Source organism: Corapipo altera, unplaced genomic scaffold, assembly GCF_003945725.1.
Source record: "Corapipo altera isolate COAL_440 unplaced genomic scaffold, ASM394572v1 75, whole genome shotgun sequence".
NCBI lineage: Eukaryota > Metazoa > Chordata > Aves > Passeriformes > Pipridae > Corapipo > Corapipo altera.
This window is the reverse complement of record NW_020884887.1, coordinates 13,733,640-13,758,133: the sequence shown is the minus strand read 5'-3', so window position 1 is coordinate 13,758,133 and position 24,494 is coordinate 13,733,640. Positions and strand designations below refer to the sequence as shown.

The 24,494-nt window shown below is 50.5% G+C and overlaps 1 protein-coding gene across 2 annotated transcripts in view; it reads left to right on the top strand.

Moving 5' to 3' along the window:
* Positions 1-24,494, top strand: part of JADE2 (jade family PHD finger 2) — a 69,680-nt gene that overhangs the window by 27,740 nt on the left and 17,446 nt on the right. For both annotated transcript variants that reach the window (XM_027643242.1, XM_027643241.1), the window contains 4 exons: positions 6,395-6,564; positions 16,673-16,884; positions 20,498-20,665; positions 21,158-21,274. In XM_027643242.1, coding sequence (XP_027499043.1) covers positions 6,395-6,564; positions 16,673-16,884; positions 20,498-20,665; positions 21,158-21,274 — 667 coding nt within the window. The remainder of the gene's footprint in view (positions 1-6,394; positions 6,565-16,672; positions 16,885-20,497; positions 20,666-21,157; positions 21,275-24,494) is intronic.

Genomic DNA, 24,494 nt, shown 5'->3' with positions numbered 1-24,494 from the left:
TGCAGGAGGGATGGGGTGTGCAGGGATGGGGTGGATGTGCAGCCTGCGCAGCCACCCAGGCATTGCATTACGTCACCTGGAGCTGCACTCACTGGCTGCTGGTACCCGGAGGGCAGGACGCTGCTGCAAGCAGCATTAACCCCTTCCTGAACATCCTCAGTGCCACTTGGGCAGCACAAAGGGACCTTCCCGGGGCTGAGCAGTGGCCACTGGTGTCTGTGCAGTCAGGGAGTGCCTTTTGGGGACGGCTGCTCCTGTTACTGGAGCTTGGTGAATCCTCCCAGGGCCAAATCCAGCTGCTTTGTTCTCCCCAAAACTGCCGCAAAAGCCGAGTGGGAGCTTCAGAGCTGAGCCAGGCATTTGCTGCCTGCGTAGGTTTTTGGGACAAGCACTTTACAGAAGGTTTAGGTTATACCCAAGGGCAGTGCCAGCCCAGCCACGTGCTGTGCCCAGCAGCAGCAGTGGGGACCATCTGCACGGTGCCACTGGGCTGCTTGCTGGAGCAGGGATGTGCACGTCAAGGGTTGGTGTGATGTTCCCTCCATCAGCTTTTTCTTGCAAGGAATGTGCTTGTTACAGCCCCTGACATGTGGACAGCTTACAATGGCACAAAGAGGGGTGACAGACAGGGCCATCAGCCACCACAGGCTCCTCTTCCCCTGCCCAGCCCTGACCCTCTGGCTGCTGTTAATATATGTAGGAATTTTCGTGGATTTGCAGAGGCTGTTGCCAAATCTTGAGGGGGTTTTGGCTCCAGCAGCCAATAAGGAAATACTGCAAATCCTTTATTTTCTGCACACAGAGTGGTCCCAGCAGTGCCATCTGATTCTGCTCAGGTTCTTGTTTGTTTTAAAATAAAAGGGTTTGGTGACAGTGGCCTGTTGACATACTCTGTGTCACCTCTCTCCTCCCTGGGACCAACCACCTCCAGCCCTTTCTCTGCTCCATCTGCAGGAGGATGTGTTGGCAGACCCTGGGTACCAGTGGTCCCTCCTGTGGGGTCCAGGGGCTCTGGTTACAGGTGACTTGTGCCAGGGGTGACAGCAGGATGCCCACAGGGCTCTGAGCTCTCCAGCACCCTGTACTGGTGACCAGGGCGCTCCAGATGTTTCCTGGAGTATCTTCAGTGAAGGAGGGGAGGGGTGAAGTGCACAGGTACCTGTTAGCACCAAAACCTGGATCCTAAAGATGCTTTTAGGCTTGTCCAGCCGGTCCAGCCAGCTTACATGCAGGTCTGAACATCAGGCCAGTTAATTTAAAACCTAACCATTTAATATCTTCTTGGCGTTCCCTTTCTTCTTTGAACCCAGCTTTGGGAGTATAGTTTTTGGCTCATGGTTTTATAGACTTTACTAGAAGCCATAAAAATGCCATAAGTAGGTGTAACATGGTCAGTAAATCCGGGTGTGGGTACACTGAGGGTCACAAAATCTTGTGTGTGGGTTGCAGCTCATTATTGTGACCATCCACCACTATCTCCAACCCCATCCTTCACCCTTATTACCCCCAGGCTCTTTTCCTAACATCTTAAATTCTGCTCTGCTATGGAGAAGCAGTAGCATCTATAAAATCTGTTAGCTTGAGTTCATAAGAAGATGGGGCATCTGGTCCAAATGGCCTGCTAGGTACTATTTTAATAAACAGAAAGTGAAAATCATCCTTCAAATTGGCCTTTTAAAGTTGTCGTGTGCTGCAGGAGAATTCCCCTGGGAGCAGAGCTGGCAGTAGGAACAGTATCAGTATCCACTGAAGGTTGCTGGCAGAGTTATCTTTCCACTGACTTTCCTAAGCTGATTTATTTATGGACACTGGGCAAGACTAATTTAGACTGGAATGGAGGTAAAGAAAAGATGACAGACTAAAACCTTCGCTGTAATAAAATTAAGTATTTTCAGATGAGAAACACTATGCAGGATTAATTATTTCTATCTGGTATATTAAAAGGGAGCATATAGAAAAAAATACCTTCTCCCTTTAGCCAAGTGAAGCATTCAGTTTACAGAGATGATTAACCATGGGAATTTGCTGAGTATATTTTATTACTGTGTAATCTTCTCCAGGGATGGATGTGATCCTCAAGAGTGTTGGGGTCCACTTACTCCTTTTCCTCAAGTGCCCTTGAGACCCACTTTCAGACTAATGGCCTCAGGTTTGTTGTGCTTTTTCAAGCTGATCCCAATTTTCAGCCCTTCATTTAAATGAGCCTTTGACTGATACAGATTTTTTTTAAAATGTCATGTCTCTGGCTGGATAAATAAAGGAGTGAATGCTCCTCCAGTGTGATGGAGCTCCTGCAATTGGTTTGGCTCTTGGTGGAGGCTTTGCCTCCATGATTCTTCACCCTGATACTGCAGGGAATTTGGGTGGGTTGCTGTGTGCAAACTCCTCATCACCCAATCTGGGTTTCTTTTTGTCCACCGAGCAACTGTTTGGAAACTTGAGTGTTTCCAAAGGGATTAAACCTTGTTCCTGCATGGAAGTGGAACCCTGATGACATGCCCAGCTCTCAGGGCCCAACAGGAGATGGGCAGGAGACCCTGCTGAGAGCAGCCCCCATGGTTTGTTCCCTTTTTCTCACTGTGTCTCCACTGCAGTGTGTCTGGGCAGCACAGAGCTGGCAGCTTTTTGGGCTAAGTTTCTTGCTGTTGGAGTTGAGGAGGGCTGCACAGCTTGGTCTGTTTTCTGTATTGCTGTAAGGCAGGGCACAGGCTTTCCAAAGGGTTACTCTCTTGTATTAAATTGTAGGATTTCTTCCTTCTTAGCCCAAGGCACTGTCACTGCAGTCATTGATCTTTATACCTGAACACCAAGAAGCTCTTTGCAGGTGTGTTAACTTGTGTCAGGAAGGAGTGAGCTGCTTTTTAGGAACATGATTTTACCCACTAAAGCAAATCCAGGAATTGATGGGAGGCTGTGCACCTCTGGGCATCATATCCTGCTCGGTCTTCCCAGAGGCTTGGAGTGTCCCATGTGAGCCTCAGCTTCTGGCAGCCTCCAGCTCCCCTGGGGATGGGAGGGGATGCTCATGGGAGCAGGCACAGCCTCTCATACAGTTTGCTGAATTGTTTGCAAGCCAGGAAAACCTCTTGTTTAAGTGCTGTGGATGAGTCAGGAGGTTGATCTGGACCAGGCTTCCAGCGGGTCTCTGTAGGGTTATACAAGCTGCTCGCTGTATGACAAATAATTTAGCAGTTATTTCAGTTTGTTCATTTCTGACCTCCTCCATTTGCTGATATTTGAAATGGTGAGAATATGGCACAAATGTGTCCCAGCATCCCCAAGCCTGAATTAACTGGGAATCCAGCCCATGCTGCCTGATAAGTATGGGGGCATGGGGTCGTGCCCGTGGAGAGGAAACTCCAAAAGTAAAGTTTAGTGGTTCTCTTAAGAAGATACATTTCATATTAATACTTATTCCTTGTAGGACCAATAACTAGTAATGGAAAGTGGCTGCCGAGTGCTGCAGCACCTGATCATCCCTCCCTGATCCGTGTGTTCCCAGATGGGGGAGGCACCTGCCATCTCTGCATTGGCACGTTTCAAACCTTTGAACAGAGTGCCAGCGAGCACGTGGAGCTTGTTAGATGTTTGTATCTTAATTACCTTGATCTTCATCATCAGTGACATGGTGAGAAGCAAAGCATCACTCTGTAAGTGCCAGTTGCCATTAAACCAAAGCAAACTCCATTTAATTAGTGTCAGGAAAAGCTGGACGTCAAGGGCTGGTGGTGCTGTTATCATCAGTGAGCCCCTGAGCTCCCTGTGGTCTCTGCATCACCAGGGGCTGTGCAAAGCCAGGGCCTGAGAGTCTGCACACATCAGGTTTGGATAGGTTTGGGAGCACGGGGCAGGCATGACTGGGGAGGGGCACTTGTCTCCCATCTCTGAGCACCAGGTTCAGCAAAGATCCTTCTTCACAAGGTACCTGCAGAAAGAAGGTGGAGGCTGCACATGGAGCTGACATGCCCAGGCTCAGGCAGGTGCTGTGTCCCTCACTGGCAGTGCTCAGCTCTCAGTGGTGTCGTGTGTCCCGTGTCAGTGAGAAACCCAGGAAGTTTCTCCAGTCACGTCAGCATCCTTATCACACCGAGGGCATTGCAGTGTTGTCAGTACAGTGAATGACCTGCTCAGGATACTCCTGTGATATGTACACAGAGCATTAATCTTTGCCCTTTTATGCCAGGGTAAAAATAGCAGCTCCTTCCTGCTACCATCCCGAGCATCCTGGGCTGGCCGGGTGTCAGACCATCACCTGTTGCAGCCGCCTGTTGGGTGAGCAGCTTGTGTAACTCAGCTTAGGGGAGGCTTACAGGGCCAACCTCGTGCTGCTCAGGCAGCTCTTTCCAGCCAGAACATCCATTGCAGCTGGAGGATTGTTTTTTTCTCAACAGCTCTGAGGTGTCTCCTGTAAGACAGCCCTGTTGTCCAGCCTGGCTGCTGACCCTCCCAGGGCCTGTTTCTGTTCAGGGATGAGCTGGACGTGGGAAGGAGAGGTTCAGTCCTCTGTGAACCAGTGCACGTTACACCAGCAGCTTCTGCTTTTTTTTTAATAGCATCTTCCAGTGCCTAAAGGAGCTACAAGAAAGGCTGGAGAGGGACTTTTACAAGGGGAAATGGCTTCCTGCTGACAGAGGACAAGTTTAGATTAGATATTAGAAAGAAATTCCTCCCTGTGAGAGTGGGGAGGCCCTGGCACAGGTTACCCAGAGAAACTGTGGCTGCCCCATCCCTGGAAGTGTTCAGAGTTGGACAGGGCTTGGAGCAACCTGGGATAGTGGAAGATGTCCTTGCCTGTGACAGGAGGAGGGGGAACTGGATGATCTTTAAGGTCCCTTCCAACCCAAACCATTCTGATTCTATGATTTTAGGGGTTTGGGAGCTCCTTAGATGAAGCTTTGGCTGGAGCATGCCTAGTTTCAGTGTTATTACTCCATCTGCATTAAATACAGACATTACTGAATCCCCAAGACCTGTTCTAGATTACAGTGAGCTCATTTTAAGATGCTGGGACTGAGAGCTGTCCTTTCATGGGGTTATTTTCATTTCCTGACCTGAAATTTGGAGAGGTACTCAGGGCATTGGGTCACATCTTTATTTTCAGTTTACTGGTGGGGAAAGTAAAGCAAAAGAGATGAAAATAGTCCATGTCTTGATGTTTCAAATTGTTGCTTCTCCTGCTGGTGGCTCCTGAAGCTCGTCCAGTGTTTGTGACTGCAGAAGACAGCAATTAAACTGCATGCCTGGGTCTGTAGAAACTCCAGGTTCTTTTTCCTGCCCTGCCACAGATTTCCTTCCTGACCTTGGGCAAGGCAGGTAGGATCCCATTCCCGAGGACAGCTGGGCACAAGTTTCTTCCCCTGGCACTTAGAGACCTTGGAGCATCTGGTACCACGATTCATCTGGTTATGTGATGGGCACGATGGCTTTGCCCCAGACACATCACAGAGCACGAGGCACTCAGTGCTCTGACATTAACTTACATAGCAGGACAGAAGGCAGATAAAAGTCTTGCAGGCATCAGAGGCCTTCTCAGCTGGCTCTGGTGCAAGAGCAGGGCTGGGTCCTCCAGCTCAGCTCTGCACGGGGAGAAGCTGCTTAGAAGGGGTTGATGTGCTGCAGCAGGTGTCTATTTGGTTGTTGTTTCTTTGCAGCATCTTTCTGTCTCGGTATCTGTGCCAGGAGGTGGATTTTGTGGGAGGAAATGTGAGCTGTGCAAATACTGCAGCGAGCTCCAGCTCCCATATTTGCTGAGATCTGTCAGCTGGCACCACGGGCTGCTTCTCATTTCCAGCTTGCCCTCTGCTTGCATGTCATTAGGCATGACACTGTTGACATGTGCATGGCAAGTACCAGGCATATTGCTGCAGAGTTGCCAAGGAAAGGCAGCAGAGCTGACAGCCAGCGCCTGGTCGCTCTCTGGGCAGGGAGTTTGCAGCAGATAAACTCCTCTCCCCACCCCTGTGGTTGTGATTAGACTCAGAACAAATGTCACAGGCCACCATGGGATGTCCTCCAGTGCCAAGGCTGCCAAAGTGCTGCTCAGCACGGTGTGGATGTGGCACTGCAGTGGCACAGCACGCTGGAGGTGTTCATGGGGCAGGTAATGGCTGGGGGGGTCACTGTTACTCTCAGTGTTTGGACCATCATATCCATTGTAGCTCATTTTTCTCATGTAAAGATTAAATTTCCGCAGGTGAATGGGAAAACTATTGCTGTAGTAGAAGGAAAGTTGCCATGGACCTGTGCTGGGGCCACTGTCAGTGCACATGGGTTGACTTTGGTGCTTTCATTCTTGGAGTAGGGTTTGTACATGGCGTGGTCTCACCCTCCGGGGCGAAAAACAGAATTTTTGTGAGTTGTAGCTCTTTTTCAGCCTCTCCTTCTTTCCTTCCAGGATCATCCCCCAGCTGGAGAGCTCCCTTTCACAGGTGTCACCGAGCAGCCTGCCTGGCTCTGAGATTTCGGAAGCCACAAGGACTTACTTGCAAGGAATGAGCCGCTATGACCTGGACGAGCTCGATGCCTGCTGGTTGGAGCTTGTCAATATGGAGCTCAAGGAGATGGGTGAGTATTGCAGTTGTTTTTTTCCTTGCCTGGGTGTCCGTGTCCCAGAGTGGGCATTTGGGCTTTTTGAGTAATCATGTGGGGCAGAAGGCCCTAAGGAAGAAATCTCAGAAACACTGGTCCTGATTGCCTCCTTTCCCAGGCATCTCTAAATATCACAGCATAACATTGCCTGCACCACTGCTGTTATATCACTGCACATTCTTCAAATCCTTTAGTGCCTTTTGGTCGAGTGCAAGTACCTGAGCTTGGAATTTGACCATTGGCACGAAGTGCTTAGCATGGTCTGCTGGGCAGATTTGTTGGCACAGACCCCTGGGTGTGTAGTCCTGCCAGACCGTGGAGGGATTTTCCAGTCCTTGTTAGGTAAGGGTTGCTGTGATGTGGCTGCTGCTGAGCAGGTAAGAATAACACCTTAATAAAACATTCACCTTGTGAGGTCAGCGAAGGCTGAAGTGTGCCTGCATTCCTTGCAGTGGCAAAGGTCTTTCAAGGGTGGGGCAGAGTATGTCACCAAGTGCTTGAGCAGATGGGATCGTGCACTGCAGAGCAGGAGGGTTGTGTTGGGTCTCACAGGCAGCTGGCTGAGGGCTGCAGTGAGATTCAGGAGGAATGCAGGAGGATGCACTTCAGTGAGCTTGCCTGGAGCATAAACCAACTCAGAAGTTGGCCACCACATTGCCTGATCTTGGAAGATGTCTCTCTTCTGATGTACTCACGATTTACAACTAAATTTTGTTACCATGACCTTGGGAAAGTTACAGAGGCTGCTTTGACAGTTGCTCTGATTATCTGTTATAAGTATCCTGTATATTGGAATTCCCATAATCTCAGCATTGTGGAGCCTGCAGCATCACTTGCAGATCACAGTCAGTTTTGCCCTTGTTAGCTGGTCTTGCCTTAGCAGCCTCAGCTCTGTCGTGGGCAGAGGTTTGGCTTCTCCAGCTCAGTTTGGTTAAATTTGGCTCACTTTATTATTTCTTCAGAGTATTAGGTTTCAAGTGCAGTATCCTAAATGGCTTTCAGATGTGGAGCTCCTGTGCTGATGGAAGGTTGAGATAGCTGGAAGGTCTCAGCCCCAGGCCAGCCAGGAGCTGGCTGCTGGTGTCCCCACGTCACCTTTGGGCCCAACCCAAGTGTGCCAGGAGAGAGAGGCAGCTTCTCTGGTGACACTGCCTTGGGAGGCAGCTGGGCTTAGGAAGGGAGCTTCAGCTTCATCACAGCAGTACCCCCTGGTAGCCCTGCTCTGTGCAGGTGCTCTGGGTGGGCTGACACCTCAGCATCCCCGTGGATCGATGTCAGGACACAGGTCACGCTTTGCCACTGACCCTCTGCAATTCTGAGCAAAATCCATTCTTCTTTCTCCATCTCCTTGTCAAAGTCACACCCCCCATGGCAGCCACGCCCAGCACAGAGTCTTGGGGCAGTGGACTTCTTTGGGGGGGGTGCATTTTCCTGCCCATGGCAGTGGTGGGGTTTGGGTGCTCAGAGAGGAAAATTGTTGCAGCACATCTATTGCTTCTCACCTCCTGGGCTGTGCCAGAGCAGAGGCTTTGCTTCCTCTGCTTCCCATCTGGGAGAAGCCAGGGTGGGATCTGGGTGCCTTTTACCACCCAAGACAGAGCATTGCTGTGGCCTGGGTTGGTCCAAGGGCAGTCCATAAATAGTGCTTTCTCCCGGAAGCCCTTGACATTAATGACACGCCGAGATTTCCAAACCCACTTTGCTAATCTCTGAGATCATTAACGTGACTTAACTGGAGAACTGCAGCCTCCCCTTCCATTGAGAGGAGTCAGCAGTTATCTCCCAGCCTTGAGAGATAGGCAGAAGTTTAAATTCCTCCTGGGTGTTTGGCTGAGTTGTTGTCACTGGGCAGTCCAGGGGCACAATATGTCATTCCCAAAATATTTAATGACAGCGAAGGATCCTGATCTCTGACTGGCTCTTGAGGATCTGCAGGGAGGAGAGCTGGAAAACACCTATGAGATCATCCAGCTCTCCTTTCGTGGATCCACGTAGCACATGCCTTTTCCAGTCCTTTTTAGGTCACCCCAGGGATGGAATTTTATCACTGGGATCAGATAAACCTCCAGATAGCTCCATCTCTCTGCGTTCTGCCTGCTGATTCCTCTTCCAATTAGGTGGAATTGCTGTGAAAAGCAAAACTTCTACATGAAAAGCAAAAGTTTCGAACATAAAAGAGCTTTAAATAGTTTTAAACCCCCCAGTAAGATGCCTCAGGAGCTACTGCTGTACTTGGTGGAAATGTGCTGTTTAAAGAACCTCTGTGTGCTAGAGATGAAGTCAGTATTTAGGCATGCCTAAGTGTTTTATTTGTTGCTGCTGCAATATGAGATTGTAAAAAAAGTGGGTCTGAAGAGGGCTGAATGAAACCCTGAGCCAGATTTATGTCCATGCCACTCCGGGCAGCACAGGCCTTTCCTTTTAGATGGGAGCCGTGCCGTAAGTTTTTGGTTTTATATTAACATTTTATGCTGTATTTTGTGATCTCCACTAAATCCAAAGCCATTGTAAGAGCAGAGCTAGAGAGACTTCAAAGAGCAAGGCTGAAAGATCCCTTTGCAGTGATCGGCACTTCATAAACACACGGAAAATCCTGAAGAAATTGCTAAAATTGTTGTCGGAATCAATTTTGCTGAAGGCAGAGTTGAAGTTTCTAAGTATTCCCTTGACTTAATCCATATGGTGTATTCTGCTCACATATGCCCACCACAGCTTCTATCTTGGGAACTGGAGGTGTTCCTGGTATTTTATGGCAGGAACATGCAAAGGTCACATGGATTGCTTTTGAAGCTCTGGGGGGAATTCATTGCTGCATACTTGAGATATGTCTGTGTACTAATGAGATGATACCTCCCTTGGCAGAGGTGAGATTGGTCAAGTAGATGTGAAATAAGCTGAAGTCAGTGGAGGACCCCTGGGGAAGATGTGCTCTCTGGAGCAGAGGCTGCAGTTAGTTGTACTCCCGCAGACTGATGCTGCCTCCCTGGCTGTGTTGAGGCTACTCCCATCCCACTGCATGCTTTTGGGATTCTAGGAGCCCCTTTTCCACCCTGAGGCAGCAAGTTGGCATTCCCCAGGCAGAGCCTGTCTCCAGGCAGCTGCTGCCCACCCACGGGTGTCCCTCCCCATGTCCGGGCTGTGCAGGGCCACCCTAGGGTGGGATCCTAGAATGGTTTGGGTTGGGAGGGACCCTGAAGATCATCCAGTTCTAACACCCTGTTGTGGGCAAGGACACCTTCCACTCTCCCAGGTTGCTCCAAGCCCCATCCAACCTGACCTTGGACACTTCCAGGGATGAGGCAGCCACAGCTTCTCTGGGCAACCTGTGCCAGGGCCTCACCACCCTCACAGGGAAAAATTTCTTCCTAGCAGCCAATCTAACCCTGCCCTCTGTCACTGGGAAGCCATTGCCCCTTGTCCTCTCTCCATTCCCTTGTCAGAATTGTGTCAGCTCTCCCATTATTTTATCAGCTTGAGGAGCAATGCCCTGCTGTGCCGTGGGTGCAGCATCCACTGGTGCATCCAGCTGCAGGGGATCCAGGGCTTGTCCCACCACGAGGGTACTCCCCAGGCCAGGCTGGCAGGAGGAGGGGCAGAGGTCTGTCATTTTTTTAGTGGGATCTGTTTCCTTTAACAACCATAACCCCTTCCCTGCCGTGCCCCCGCACCCAGGCTCACCCTGCTTTGCCACTCAGAGCTCGGGAAAGCCCATTAATAACTCAGGGTCTGTTTGTTTGGATACTGTTATTGTTGTTGTTTTGAAGAAATCCTGCCAGTTTGGAGCTGTTTTATAATGTGTCTGTGCTGCAGCCCACAACAAACATCCGTGTGTAGCCTGGAATCCTGGAATCTTTGTTCTCCCCCGAGTTGGTAAGCTCATGGCACCAGTTCAGCAGCAGAAGGATGGGCTGTGTGGACAGAGGAACCAGCAAACCCTCCACTGCCTGGTGGTGTTGTGCAAGCAGGAGATATTTAACAGAGGTACTGATGTACAGCACAGAAGTGTTTTGGGAACAGATTTAGGGCTGGAAGCTGCTCTCAATGTCACTGTGTTGGTCTGGATTAATGCTTTTGCTGTCAAAGGGAGGAGGACTCACCTGAGCTGCCCACAGGCAGGTGCCACTCTCACACTCTGTTGGTGGGCTGTTGCTCTTCGTGTAAGGGTCCATCCCCCAATTTAAGTCAGGAGCAGAACTCACCTTGTAAGCAGGTGAGTTGATGGGCTCAGAGGGTGAAGGGGCACAGGACTGATGGCAGTCAGAAGTGATGGCAGTCAGGAATGATGAAGGTGAGAGCACACTGTGGCAGGTCCATGGAGAGCTGCTGAAAGTATGGTGGGGGTCTTGGAAAGCCAAAGGTGGGTGTGTAGGGCTTCTACCTCTGCTGTGAACAGCATCACTCCCACGAACGCCTCCATCACTGGCCAGGGGTGCTCCCAAAACAACGGGAGCCACTGTGTCCAGGTGAGAACAGGTGAGATGGGACCATTTGCTGGGCTGCTGCAGCATGGGGTGGCTGAAGGGAAGGGAGAGAAAAAGAAGAAGAACCCAAGCACAAATAATCCACTTGTGTGAAAATAGCCTTGGCCTTTAAGCTTATCTTTAAGCAAGGAAATCCAGGAAAATTTTCAGGTGGCAGTTCCTTAAGTTGTTGGCAGAGGTGAAAACACTGCAAGCCTTTGGAAGGGGGAGCTGGGCTTATTTAGCTCCTTAGAGAAATAGATAAACTATACCATGTGTAGGTTAATGTATTAATTTTATGTATATGATGTATTGATGTGCAGAATAGCAGGGTTGGAGATCAGTGGGAGACCCTTCAGACGTTTTGCCTCCACATTTTCCAGCACAATCAGTTTTCACGTCAGGCTGTTGTTTTGCTGTTTCCATAAATTCCTGGCAGTAATTGCAGTAGTTTCCAGCAATACTCCAGGTTTTGCTGCTGGGTGGAGTGAGGAGGCTTTCAGCAGGAGTGCTCGAGGACAGCTCTGTCAGAGCCGAGCATCGCCGCAGAGAGGCAGCGCCTTATAAAGTGGCTCCTGAAACATTTTGTCATCATCTTAAATTTGAGCAATAATTGATGTCAGTGGGTGGCAGAAAGGGTGATAATTGGTTCCTGTAAATCTTTTAAGTGCATTAGCAGGCTGTGTTTGTAACAAAATGTCTGGAAGTTTTACTGTGGATGCTCAACTCACTGTTTCGTGCGTTGGCCACACTTTATGTGCAGGGTCTGTTTATAAATAACATTGATAAAAGATTAATGTACAGTTGCTGCATCTCCCAAGCGCTGTGTGCCTGCACATGGGGTAGTGGAGGTGACTGGGGGAGTCCCAGATGGCCCAGTGTGGTGTTCAGGTGGTTGGCTGTCAGCCCCTGATGTCCCTGAAGGAATCTTGGGACAGGATGTGGAATGCCCTGGGAGTCACCCAGCCCGGGGCAGGGTGGTTGGTGTCCCCTCAGGTGCCAAAGCAGGCAGGTTTGATGTGTCTTGCCTGGGGCGAGCTGGAGGGACAGTGAGCTGGAAGGAGATCTCTGGAGTCTGTGATTCCTGTGCCATGTGTGAACACCCCATTCCCATCAGGGACCTGTCATTCTTTCACTCCCAGTTTTTCAAAGAGAGTAAGAGACAAGCCTACATCATCTCACAAATGCTTTCCCTTTTTTTATTGTTATTATAACGAGGCAGTAATTTTGCTTGTTTATAGATATATTTTTACTGAAAAGTAGACTTCCAGGTTTATAGGCTGTGAATCAGCAAATGGCACAGCCTGCAGTCCTGATAGCTGTTTGTTCATGAGCTGCTTCTATCTCCATGTATTCTCCACAGGGGGAGAGGATTTATTGTTTCAGTAAATTGATATTAGTGGAGCACAGTTCAGTCAGAAATAGGTCTCAGTGTTGGGAAAGGTGGCTCTCCAGCTATTTTTTTCCTCCCCTGCACAGTGAGTTGGCTCACACCACGACAAGGAGTAGCTGAGAATTCATTTAGCAGAAGAATATTGCTCCTTCATGCCACATAAATTACGATATTGCAGACACAATTATAAGGGAGAGCGGCGTTGTGTGAAGGAATGTGCCTGGTGCTTCTCCCAGACGCGGCGCTGTGGCTCCGGTGCCAGCCCAGCCATCCCAGCCCCTTTGGGAGAAAGCATTTAAGTTCTGTGTTTCAGGTGCTGTACAGGCAGCTGGGGGAGCTGAGTTACATGGAGTTGGGGCTGGGTCCCTTGGAAGCCCCCTGGGATAAGTGGAAGGCTGGGTGTCTGTGGAGCTTCAGGGGTCGTGGCAGACCCCGACGCAGAGATACGGTGAAGAGTTCCTTGCTTGGAGCAAAGTTCCTTCATGTTTTTCCTTCCTGAATCAGAGCTGGAGACCTCCTGTAGCGCATCATCACCTGCACCTCTTCTCCTCCTCCGTTTCTGAAGCAGAGTCCCCTTGTTTGATCCTTCCCTTAGCTGGGGATGTGCCACCCCCCAGCAGCCCACCCCACGCAGAGAGGGGACATCCTTTGTCCATCTGGGATGCCATGGGAGGCAGCACTCCCTGGATAACAGCCCTTCCCACTGCAGGGTAAGGCCAGGGTGTCTCGGGGAGGCTGGGTGACAACATCAAAACCCATCATCATTAACACACTCATTGTGTTAATAAGGAGAGGGTGCAGGTGGCCTCCTGGAAGGGGTGATGGGACATGGAGCCTTTTCCTCCTGTGTCAGTGTTCTGAACGTTGCTCCAAATCGCTGGTGATTGTGTTGGCATGAGATGGAAACCTCACTCCTGCCTGCATTCCTCTGGACAGAAACTCTGGAGAAGTTTGTGGCTACACTGCCCTTCTCTATGGAGGCTCAGAAAAGCTTCATTTTCTCCCCAACTTTTCATACAATACCTTGGCATACCTTAACCAGGTGAAAGTAGTTCTGTTGGTCAGCAGGTATAGTCCACTGTCCTGGTGATGGTCTCAAAACGTGGATGTCACTGGATTTATTAATTGTAGCCAAGATCAGTATCTGTGTCTTTACTTTTCCTTCCTTGGGGACAGTAACAGTGTCACTTGTCCGTGTGCACAGGGAGTGCACAGGAGAGGTTTTTTGTGTTTGCCATTTTGGCTGGCCACGGTCAACAAAGAGGGCATTTTCACAGCCAAAAAGATGACAGTTTTGTGAATGGGGTTTAACAGCACGAACCTCCTGTGATGCAGGAGGAGATAAATGGAGCACAAATGGAAAAAGCACTTCACCCCCAGGCCCCATTGTTTAGTGTTTCATAAACGATTAATCGCTTCATCCCCATCAAGTGCAATTGTCGATTCAATGAGCTCGGAGGTACTGGGAGTGACGCCTGGCAAACGCATTCCCAGTGTAATTACATCTGAATGGAGTGGGGGAGCGCCTGCGTGTGCAGGACGAGCGGATCTGTGTTCTCCCATCTAATGCTGCAACAGCCACACGGATCGTGGGCTGACAGGGAAACCCCGCCGAGGGGCTGGTCTTGCTCTGGCACAGGAGTTTTGGGATCAGCGTGAACTTCCTTCCCGGGGTTAAGCAGGTGATGCTGGAAAATGCAGGAGATGGGGATGGGCGCTGGTTCTTTCCACTTGAGGTGGCAGTGCCAGCGTGATCCCGACCCCGTGGGCAGGTCAGGGTCATGATTCCTGTGGAAAACGCCCTCCCTTTCCTTCCTTGTGCTGCCTGCAGCTGCCAGCTCTCTGCCTGCCCTGTCCTCTGAGCACAGGGCAGCTCTGGAAAGCACGTGGGGAAAAAACACTGGGAACACCGTAATGCTTTCCAGAGAAGCACAGCCTGAAATGTTGGGAGGAAGGGAATAACTCCGGGCTGACACTCCAGTGCCTGGGCTCGTAGTCACAGACAGGGAGTTGAAACCCTGACCAAGAGGAGGATATTCTTGCTGGACTGGTTTGATGCTCACATAAAGTCATGTTGAGCAAGTGCACCTTGGGTGGTGTGTTTATGAAGGGACTCCAGTAAGGCAAAAATGCTCTGGCTTTCTCTGTAACATGCATGCAATGATAGGACAGGCGGGAGTGGCTTAAAGTTGAAGGAGGGTCGATTTAGATTAGATATTGGGAAGGAATTCCTCCCTGGGAGGGTGGGGAGGCCCTGGCACAGGTTGCCCAGAGAAGCTGTGGCTGCCCCATCCCTGGAAGTGTCCAAGGCCAGGCTGGACAGGGCTTGGAGCAATCTGGGAGAGTGGAAGGTGTCCCTGCCTGTGAAAGAGGGTTGGAAAGAGGTACACTTTCAGGTCCCTCCCAACCGAACCCATTCCATGATTTTGTGGTTCCTGACCACATCCAACCAGCACTACGCCAAGAGCAAGACGGTGGCTCTGTCCCAGCTCTGGTGCTCAGAACTCGCTGTTCTAGAGCAGGATGCTTCACACTGCTGAGCTCCAGCAGCCCCAAGCAGGCTGTGCCAGCCTGGGGTTCTGCAGGGATCCTGCGCCCATCGCTGGGGCTCCTCCGGAATCCGACAGGTACCAGCAGGTTCCTTGGCGTGTTGCAGCACAGCAGCTCCAGCTCTTGAAAGGGCTGTGATAGGGAACAGTGTTGTCTGTCTTAGATGGTATCTCAGACTCGACACAGACGTGTAAAATGCCAGGCTGGATGTTTGCAGAGACTTGTCAAGCCAAGGGAAACCGTGCCAATGCGAAACATTGGGGAAGAGCTTAAAAAGGCAGACAATGGTGTGTTTGCTTGCCGAGCTCGCCTACGGGATGCTTTCCCCCTTGACAGAGTTTTTTTAGCAGGTCGGTGGCTGTGGGGGAACGGTGCAGCCTCTGCCAGCCCCATCCAGCCAGAGGTGCTGGGAGCACTGTCTGGGACCCCCTCAACCCCAGCCCTCCCCACCCCTGGGGGCTTATCAGGGCTCCAGAGCTCAGTCCAGGACAGGACATCACACTGTGGCTTGAGAGGATACCCAAGAAGTCAGATTTTTCACTGAACATTTAATTAGTAACTGCTCCTTATGAGTGCTTCCTCCAGCCTTTTTTTCTCCCTCTCTGCTCATAAGTGAGGTGTTTTCTCCCATTTCTTTGCAGCAGGGAGGGTGGACAGCAGTGCAGGTCGTGGTCCTTCACTATCTGCCCTGTTCTGGGTGATACACACTAATGAAATGCAATGTTTAATTGTTTTGTATTGCATCCTTCTAGTACTTCTGTCCTCATCTCTGTGCCACCTTGGGTGATGAGATAGTGCTCATGGGAGGAGACAGGGTGTGGTGAGGGCTTAACTCTGCCTCCAGCCCTTTGCAGAGATCCTCACTCCTGCTGCTGCTGAGATTTTTTTGCTGCTGGTAGATCTTTTTCCTTCTTTTTTTCCTTACCTGGAGTGACCTCACAGTGTGTTTATGGCACCAGGATCTTTGTGTGCAGGTGAGAAGCATCACTTTTGGGACTAGCATTCAGTGTGGCACCATTTCAGTGTGGCTGAGCTCCTGGCAGGAGCATCCCCCCTCTAAAAGCAGCTGAATATCCCACTGCTGCTCTGAAAAAGCCTCTCCTGGTTATTGACCTTGTATTCCTGGTTGTCTCTGTGGAGAAAGCTCTGGTGAAGCATCTCTTCCACCTCTTACCATTAAAGATCCTAGTGTGGCGGGAATAAAAGACCCACCCAAGTCCAGCCTTCTGATCCTGCTAAACCCAACCAGGAAAAAAACCCCCTCATTTACCATCAATTTCCACCTTTGTCTTCAGTTTTACAGTTCCATTTAATTGGCTTTAAAAGGGTCAGTTTTCAGTCTTAACAATTAAAGCATTGACTTTGTGTTGCCAGAGCTTGTCTGAGCCCTCGCTGCAGAAAGCATCTTTGCAAAACTTGTCTCCTTGAACATTTAAACTGTCAGCCCCAATTATCCGCAGTGCTTCGGCTGAATGGGTTTCTTTCCTCTCAGCCAGCAGCAATATTTCGTTACTGTCTATGAAATATAAACTGCATCCCGAGTTAGGAGCAGCCGTTTTCCGAATCGTCGCTTTTCCCGTCGCCGTGGATTTGCCTCTGGAGTCGCGATCGGAGACGCTCCCCGAAGGCGCCGGAGCTGCATCGGTGGCTTCGCCTTCATCCTCTGCCTTCTGCCTTGCAGAAAAGCCTGAGCTGGACGAGATCACCCTGGAGCGAGTGCTGGAGGAGCTGGAGACCATGTGCTACGAGAACATGAACATCGCCATCGAGACCGAGGAGGGCTTGGGCATCGAGTACGACGAGGACGTGGTGTGCGACGTGTGCCGCTCGCCCGAGGGGGAGGACGGCAACGAGATGGTGTTTTGTGACAAGTGCAACGTCTGCGTGCACCAGGTGAGCCCCTCGTGCTCTGGTACCTTCCTCTGGGTTCCTCCCATCCCCACTGTCCCCCTGCCCCTGGGCTGCTCCAGACTCCTGTTAAGCTTTCCCGCTGGATTCCCAGGCGGCTCCAGTGGAGCGAGCATAGCAGTGGGGTTTTGGATAGCTGGCAGTCAGCAAACTTGCTTTTCTTACTTTCTTACCCCCAACCCTTTTGTAAGTGCTCACAGAAATGCACAAACAGAGGCTGAATTTCTCCTCCCCCCTTATTCTCTGGTCTCTGTGATGTTTTATATCTCCTCATCCATTACTATGCCTATCCTTCTTTCTTTATCCCATTTTTTGAACTGCAGTGGGACCTTAAACACCCCAGCACTGTGTACAGGACTGGCTGGTGGCTTGGTGGGATGTAGGTCTGCAACCCTGCACTCATCAGAGGGGTGGGATTGCACAGACCCCCCAACCTCCTCCTCCTCCACTTTGTCTGGGGGGTGGTAGGACCTTCCTGCTCCACCAGCTCTGTCTCACATTGCAGGGTTTCTGTCCCAGCTTCCCTGCTGCATGAGCGTGGGATTTCATTTTATTTTGCTGCCTGGAGGAAAATAATTTTATTTTTAGAATTGAATGCAAATGCTTCGAGCCCTTGCTGGGGGGGCCTGTGGGCTCCTGCTTTTGGGGAAACCTTGTCAAGGAGGAGGCAGCCAAGTGAGGGTCTTCTGGGTCCCATATGGGCCAGGGAGGTTTTACTGGTCGTGCTTTGAGGGGAAGCAATGTCTGGTGGGGGACAGCAGCTCCTGGGCTTCACCCTCTGTGTGAAGGGTTTTGGTTTTTTTAGTTCTAAAGAGAACCATTTGCTCATCTTTTGGGCAGGTTTTCCATCAGCTCTTCCTGGAGGTGGGAGAGCACTGGAGATATCTATAGTTGTGGGAGGTGGGTGTTTTGAATGGTTTCCATCAGTGAATCAGATCCCACAAAATACCAGAATGATTCAGGGTTGGGATTGGGGTACTTTTTTTGTGTTGGGTTCTTTTCTAACCAGCCCAAGTGGCAATGTCAGGCTGTGGGCTGGCATGTGCCACAGCAGGGGCTCAGGGGGAGCTGTGGCACCCTGTGGGCTCTGCTCTCAGCAGCAGCCCCAGTGCTGCAGAGGGGGACACAGTGGGATGGATTTCAAGGCTGTTGAAAGAGGGATTTTCCCTTGTTTTCAGGGAGCAGAGTCCAGCCCTAAGCCCTGTGCCAGCCCATAAGCTGCCCCTGATTTAATCTCTGCCCCAATTTACACCCTAAGCCACTAAGCCAGAGCCACAGTGCAGGGTGTTACATGGCATCGTGGTTCTTACCTAACCTGCCCCACATCCCAAACCTGCTGGGGACCATGCTTCCCTGTGGCCATAGGGGTGCTGGTGCCACAGGCTCTGTCATCCTGCATCCCGTCAGGAAGGGGCTCAGGACCACACGGTGGTGGGTTACAGTGCCAGAAGGTATCGTTGTAATCATCTCATCTGCATAACAAACCACGAGGCTTGCTATTAATTAATTCCTCCGAAGCGTGGCTTTTAGGAGGCACGTGCAGTCGTTTTAAAATTGCCAGCGAGGTGGAATCCTGCTGCTAAATCACAGTTCACTGCTCTCGCAGTGGCAGCATCACACTTCTGTTCAGCATGGGAACGATCCACCTCCAGCTTCCAGCCACCCTGCCACGGTCCTGTCATGGCTGAATTCCCATTCCCTGGTGTGGGCACATGGCTGAGCCCACCCTCTGTTCCATGGGCCACACCAAACTTGTCTGTGGCTTGGCATCCTCCCCGTTTTTTTGGCACCCCCTTCTCAGTGATGTTGCACCCGTGGCAGACAGTGATAGCAATAGCTGCTCTGCTCCTGTTCAGCGTTCCTCTGGCTCCATGTTCCACCTGTTGCCTGGTGCTGGACTTGGGAAAGTGTGTTTAGCTGGTAATGCACCTTGTTTCTAGAACTGCTCCTTGTCCAGGACAGAGGCCCTGTAGTATTTGCTCCTAAGAAGCAGAATTGCACCTTCAGCTGCCCTAAAACCACTAGAAATAAATAACCAGGAGCCAAGAATCTGCTAGGGATGGACACCTGATCATAATTCCTGCTTTCCCCTGGATTTTGAGATCAGTCTGCCAGTTTACTCTCCTGGTAGTACATATCAGGCTGAATCTTGTCTGGTACTAAATCATGTGCTTTATAAAACTCTGTTCCAGAGATGATTTATCTGCCAGATTTGGAGGTGCTGTGAAACACACAGTTAAGTCTCTCTGAACCGTGTAGACTCACAGCAATAATATTACCTCCCTTAATTCCTTGTTATCCCAATAATCTGTTCATAAAGTGGCTTTTTCCCCTTGGAAATCACTATCAGAGTCAATTTATGATTTTGGGCAACCTAAAGTCATGTTCTGAAGTCTGTTCTTGGCCAGTAAAGACCGAAGATGTGTTTTTCCCATGCTCACACATCTCCGTGTGCCCCCTCTGTCCCCATCCCCTCTTGCAGCACTGTCACTCACGGTGACAATGCCCTGCAGCAGCAGGATGAAAAGCTGTTCTTTTTGGGGGTAAACTTGTAGAGTGGAGCTGACAAATGCCTGGGCTCAATGTGAAGCCACCAGCACTGGGGGTCCTTGTCAGCCCTGCCCGCTTGCCTTCTGCAGGGATGTCAGAGCAGCCAGATCTAGAATTAATTACATCTCCTCTCTTCAAATAGAGACACAGCCCTGTGCTAGTGCCCAAGGCAGTGTGTGTCGCCCTCTGAAAACCCTTTAAGTGCGAGTTATCAGGACCTGCTGGTTAAAAACTGTCTGGTTTTAGTAGTAGCTGTTTAATATAATCATGAATTATGGTCAAAGTGGAAAGTAGTTTATCATTATGTGATACAACTTAGCTTATCATTTGACTCTTCCCCAAGTACAGAAGAGAAATGTTTATGAAACACTTTGGCTTCTCTGCCTCCTGTGTTACCACAGCAGGTCAGGGAGCTCCGTGGGCGACCCAAGTCCTTCAGTTCTCACTCTCTTGGCTGTAGATTTGTCCATTTGTAGATTTGCCTCCTTTAGATGTGTCATCCTTAAGATTTATCACCCTTTTTGGTTCCTCTCATCTAATTTACATTCATTACTATTGGTTTCCCCTTTTTACCTTTCCATAGTTATTTTTGCTTCCTCTTTGGGCTGCTCTGGGTCTGTAACCAGTGTGACCAACTTTCTCAATCATGGGCTTGTGGCTTTTCAGCCCTCAGTGACCTCAGAGGATTTCTCTGCACAGCATTTCTTACTTCCCTGAGTTGTCATGGGTTGGGAACAGGCAGGAGATGAGTGGGCAGATGTCCAAACCGCAGAGCTGCCGGTGGTGGGTGCTCTGATGGAGCAGCCTGGTTGCCCACTCCCAGCCTGGAATTTTTAATTAAAGCCCAGGACATATTGGTCTACCACGAGTATCCATGTGAAAACAGGGAAGGTCACAAGGAAGGAAGAGCTTAACTTCACTGTCTGTGGCTTTGTCTGCTGTTTATTGGGAGGCAGTGGCGGTAAGAAAGGTGGGAGTGACGGAGGAGGTCTGGGAGGATGCTCATCCTGGCTGCTGGGACTAACCCTCCTCCCTCCTGTCTGCCCAGGCGTGCTATGGCATCCTGAAGGTCCCCATCGGGAGCTGGCTGTGCCGGACCTGTGCCCTGGGAGTTCAGCCCAAGTGTCTGCTGTGCCCCAAGAGAGGGGGAGCGCTGAAGCCCACGCGGAGCGGGACGAAATGGGTCCACGTTAGCTGTGCCTTATGGATTCCTGAAGTAAGATGTTCTGCAGCCTCCTCGTGACACGTGGCTGGGGGCAGACCTGGTTTCGTTCATTAATGGTCTAAATTGCAAACCCAGTTTGGCTTGTCAAGCTGTGCCAGAGCGATTCGGGGCAGTCATCAGGCCGTGTGTTTAATTAGCAGCCAAGGGGCACCCTGTGGAGGGAGGGCACAGAGCTGGGGTGCAAGGGCACAGATCTGGGGGACATAGCTCTATGTAGCAGAGTAAAGCTAATTTCATGTGCCCATTTGAGATATGCAGCAGCATCCACGGGAGGAATTAATTCAGAGGAAACACCAACATACATTTTTCTTTCTGTTTCATCCAGACGTGGGTTTGGGTTTGTGTTTTTTTTTCAAAATTGCAACTGACCCCAAAAATTAATAAATGTAATCCATCCCTCATTCAGACTGCCACAGACACCCCCTTGTAGGAGATGTGGGAGGGTAGCCAGTATTTACAACTTGTGTTCTATCTCATGGCCAGGTTAGCATTGGATGTCCTGAAAAAATGGAACCCATTACAAAGATCTCACATATCCCAGCAAGCAGATGGGCTTTGTCCTGCAGCCTCTGCAAGGAGTGCACTGGGACATGTATTCAGGTATGTAGCTTGGCACTGAAGACACTCAGACCTCCAGGGTTGTGCCTGTATCAGCCACTGGAGATTCTGGAGGTGCTGGAGGACAGAGTCTGGCCAGAGGCTTATTTCTGCTCTGAGTAAACCTGATGACAAGAGCCTGTCAGGCATCATCAGGTGTTGTTTGCAATCACTTAATGCATTGAGTGCTAGAAATCTAGATTAACTTTCTTTGCATAACACAGTGATGTTGCTGTAGTGACACTAATGACTGGGACTGCAAATGACCTTGGTTTGGATCAGGAGTTTCCAGCAGAAGAGCTTTGTGAAGCTGCCAGTGAGATGCTCATGAGATACACAGCCCAAGTATTTCACAAACACTTGGGGTTTCAGTTGGGAGGATCCCAGGGAACCCCAGGGTTGGAGAGTCCTCACTAGCCTGCTGGCTTGGAAAATAAAGTATTTACCGTGTACTGCATTTCCACATTTTCTGTTTTGCCACACCTAACCAAACTACTGCAGACATCTGATTGCCTGCCCTCCCTGCAGCAGGAGGAGCAGACATTCTCTTTTCAGATGGAAAGCTGGATGCTCTGGGCTTTCCTGTTGCAAAAGTGGGACAGTGCTTCCCACCCTGTGATCCCTCTACTTGGGGAGCAAAGAGTAGAAGCTCCCATCCCAAATGCAGCACACTTGGTGTGAGAGCTTGGGAGAGCTGGGGAGCCTTGCTGAACCCCCTGATTCCCCCTCCTTCCCCCTGCTTGGCCAGTGTGATCCTGGTGATCCCTGGGGATGGGCTGGAGCATCTGCTGCTCTACAGTGCCCGTTGCTTCCATTGGCAGAGCAGGCACTGGAGCAGCCTTGGCATGCAGGGGGAAATGGAAGAGCCTTTAAGCTTTGAAAAATGGAGAGAAAGTTTGGGATGTGTAGCAGTCCCAAGGGATCAGCTCTGGTACAGCAGCACGAGCTGCACCAGGGAGGTTGGTGTACACAGTGGTGATGATGGGGGACCAGAAGAGCTGCCTGTTTGCAGAAGGACATCAGGGATAGGAGGTCTGCAGGCTCCACTGTGTTTATGCCATCATCTTGGGTTTAATCCTTTAAAGGGAGCTATTTAAAAGCAATCATCGTAGTTTGAAACGAAATTTCACAATACTCCTTTAAATCTGTAGCATTGACTCACTTCTTTTTTGATGGCTCTGGGTGCTTATTCACTCTGCCAGATGGAGATACTGTGTCAGAATGGCAACTGCTTTCAAAGAACAGAGGGGCAGGGAAGGAGGCAAACAGGCTTGGCAGCATCAAAAAGAATTCAGCGTCTCTCAGGCTTCATCCTCTTAGCGCCAGCATGACACGGGAGCCACGAGATCCCTGGGACTGGGTGGATTTGCATTAAAGGTCACCTGAGATGGAACAGGAGCCTTCTTGTCTCATGTGCCAGCAGTTCACAGTTTATAAGTCTTCGTGAAATTGTCACTGGAGCATTTGCCGAGGCCACCCTGGCGTGTGCAGGCTGGTTTTGCTTCAAGGAAAAGGGGGAGAAGTGAAAAAAAAAAAAGCAGGCAGTGCCTTTATTTAAGGATTTATGGGGTAAATGAACACCCATAGATAAATAAATATGCTCTGTACTCTTCAGTGGTACAGAGCTCTGTTTTGAAAGCTTATGTTTATGGAGCATACTTTGTGCTAGTGCCTGTTTATGCAGGTGTGATCTACCTTTGTCAGCATTTCGGGTTTGTGACCCAGCTCTGAAAGGAGGAGGTTGTTTTCTGCAAAAGCACTGGGTGTTTATTCTTGGGAGCAGGAATCAGGTGCTGCAGGTGGGCAGGTCTGGGGAAGGAAGGACGTTGCTTCCAGGAGGGGGTTTTCCAAGTGGGCAATGGGATCTGGGTTTTACCAAGGTGAGATCTGGGAGGGAGGCTGGAGGAGGGGAAGACTGTCATCCCAGCAGGGCATGGGATGCTCAGAGGCAGCACCACAGCTTAAGAAAACACCCACCTGAACCACATTTGCAAAGGCAAATGTGAGAAATCTTTGCACAGGCACCTCTGTGCGTGGAGGTGTTTTTCCCCATCTGAATTTGTCCATCAAAAGGGAAACAAACCCAGGGAAGCCTGAGGAAGGGCTCCCCACTGCTCTCAATGCCTCTCCCCTTGCTGCTTGCATGTAACTCATCCCTTGCTTCCTGGTACACAGCTGTGAGCCCAGTGTAATTTGGTGTGGCTGTAGCTGAGCCAGAGCTCCTGGACACTGCAGGGATGCAGTCCTGGAGACACCCTTTCCCTTGCTCCTGTTAAGGGGAAGTCATTATTTCATGGTGGTTCTTGTGGTCAGACATCAGGAGATGCCAGAGAGCTCGGTATGTAGCAGGAATTTTCTTGTTTGCATTGCTGAGGTGGAAAAGAGAGTGCCAGGAGCCAGGCTCTGGTGCAGCTGAGTCCTGACCATGCTTTTTTGGGACCCAGCTCCCTCCTCCTCACTTGTCAGAGAGACAGGAAGTGGTAACCGAGGCAGCATGGAATGCCAGGGCTCTGTTAGTTGCTGGCAGGCTTCTCCAAAGGGCACAGTCTTCTGCTGTCATCATCTTCAGGCTTACCTTTTGTTGTTTTTTGGAGAAAAAACCCTTGGAAATGTCCTCCACCACTCACTTGTCCGTCATTGCTCCTCTGCCCGCTGCTGCCCACTCCCCTTGAGCTGCTTGGGCCACTGGTCCCCATCCACTGGGATAACCAGTGTGGTGGTTCCCAAAGGTGTCCTCTGGTTGTGCCTGTCGCCCTGAAAGCACACAGGGTGACACAGGGGAAGAGCAGCCTGTGTGCCCCCCTGCCACCCCCTGCCCCACATCCTGGGAGGGTGTCTGGGAGGCCGACAGTGCCCGTCTCGGCTGAGAGGCTCTGCCAGCATCCAGACCATCTGTGGTCACAGAAAATCACATGGCAGTTCTGTAAGGATGCAGAAGTGTTGTCTCTGATGGCTTGGCCGGTGTTCAGCACCGGTAATTAATTTTTCCTTCCCGAGCTCCCCTCGCAGGTCTGTTGGAGGAGCCGCTTCCTTCCCCTCCGGCCCCAAACTGCAGCAGAGCACCACTGCAAGCTGCTGAACTTCTGCTTGAATTTCCTTGGCAACTGAAATCATCCCTCTGTTTCTTCCCAGTAAGAGTGATTTGCGGGCTAATTGACAGCCCACATTAATCTCTGGGGCAGTTTTCACCCTCTCTCTCTCTCTCTCTGGGAACTGTGTTTGG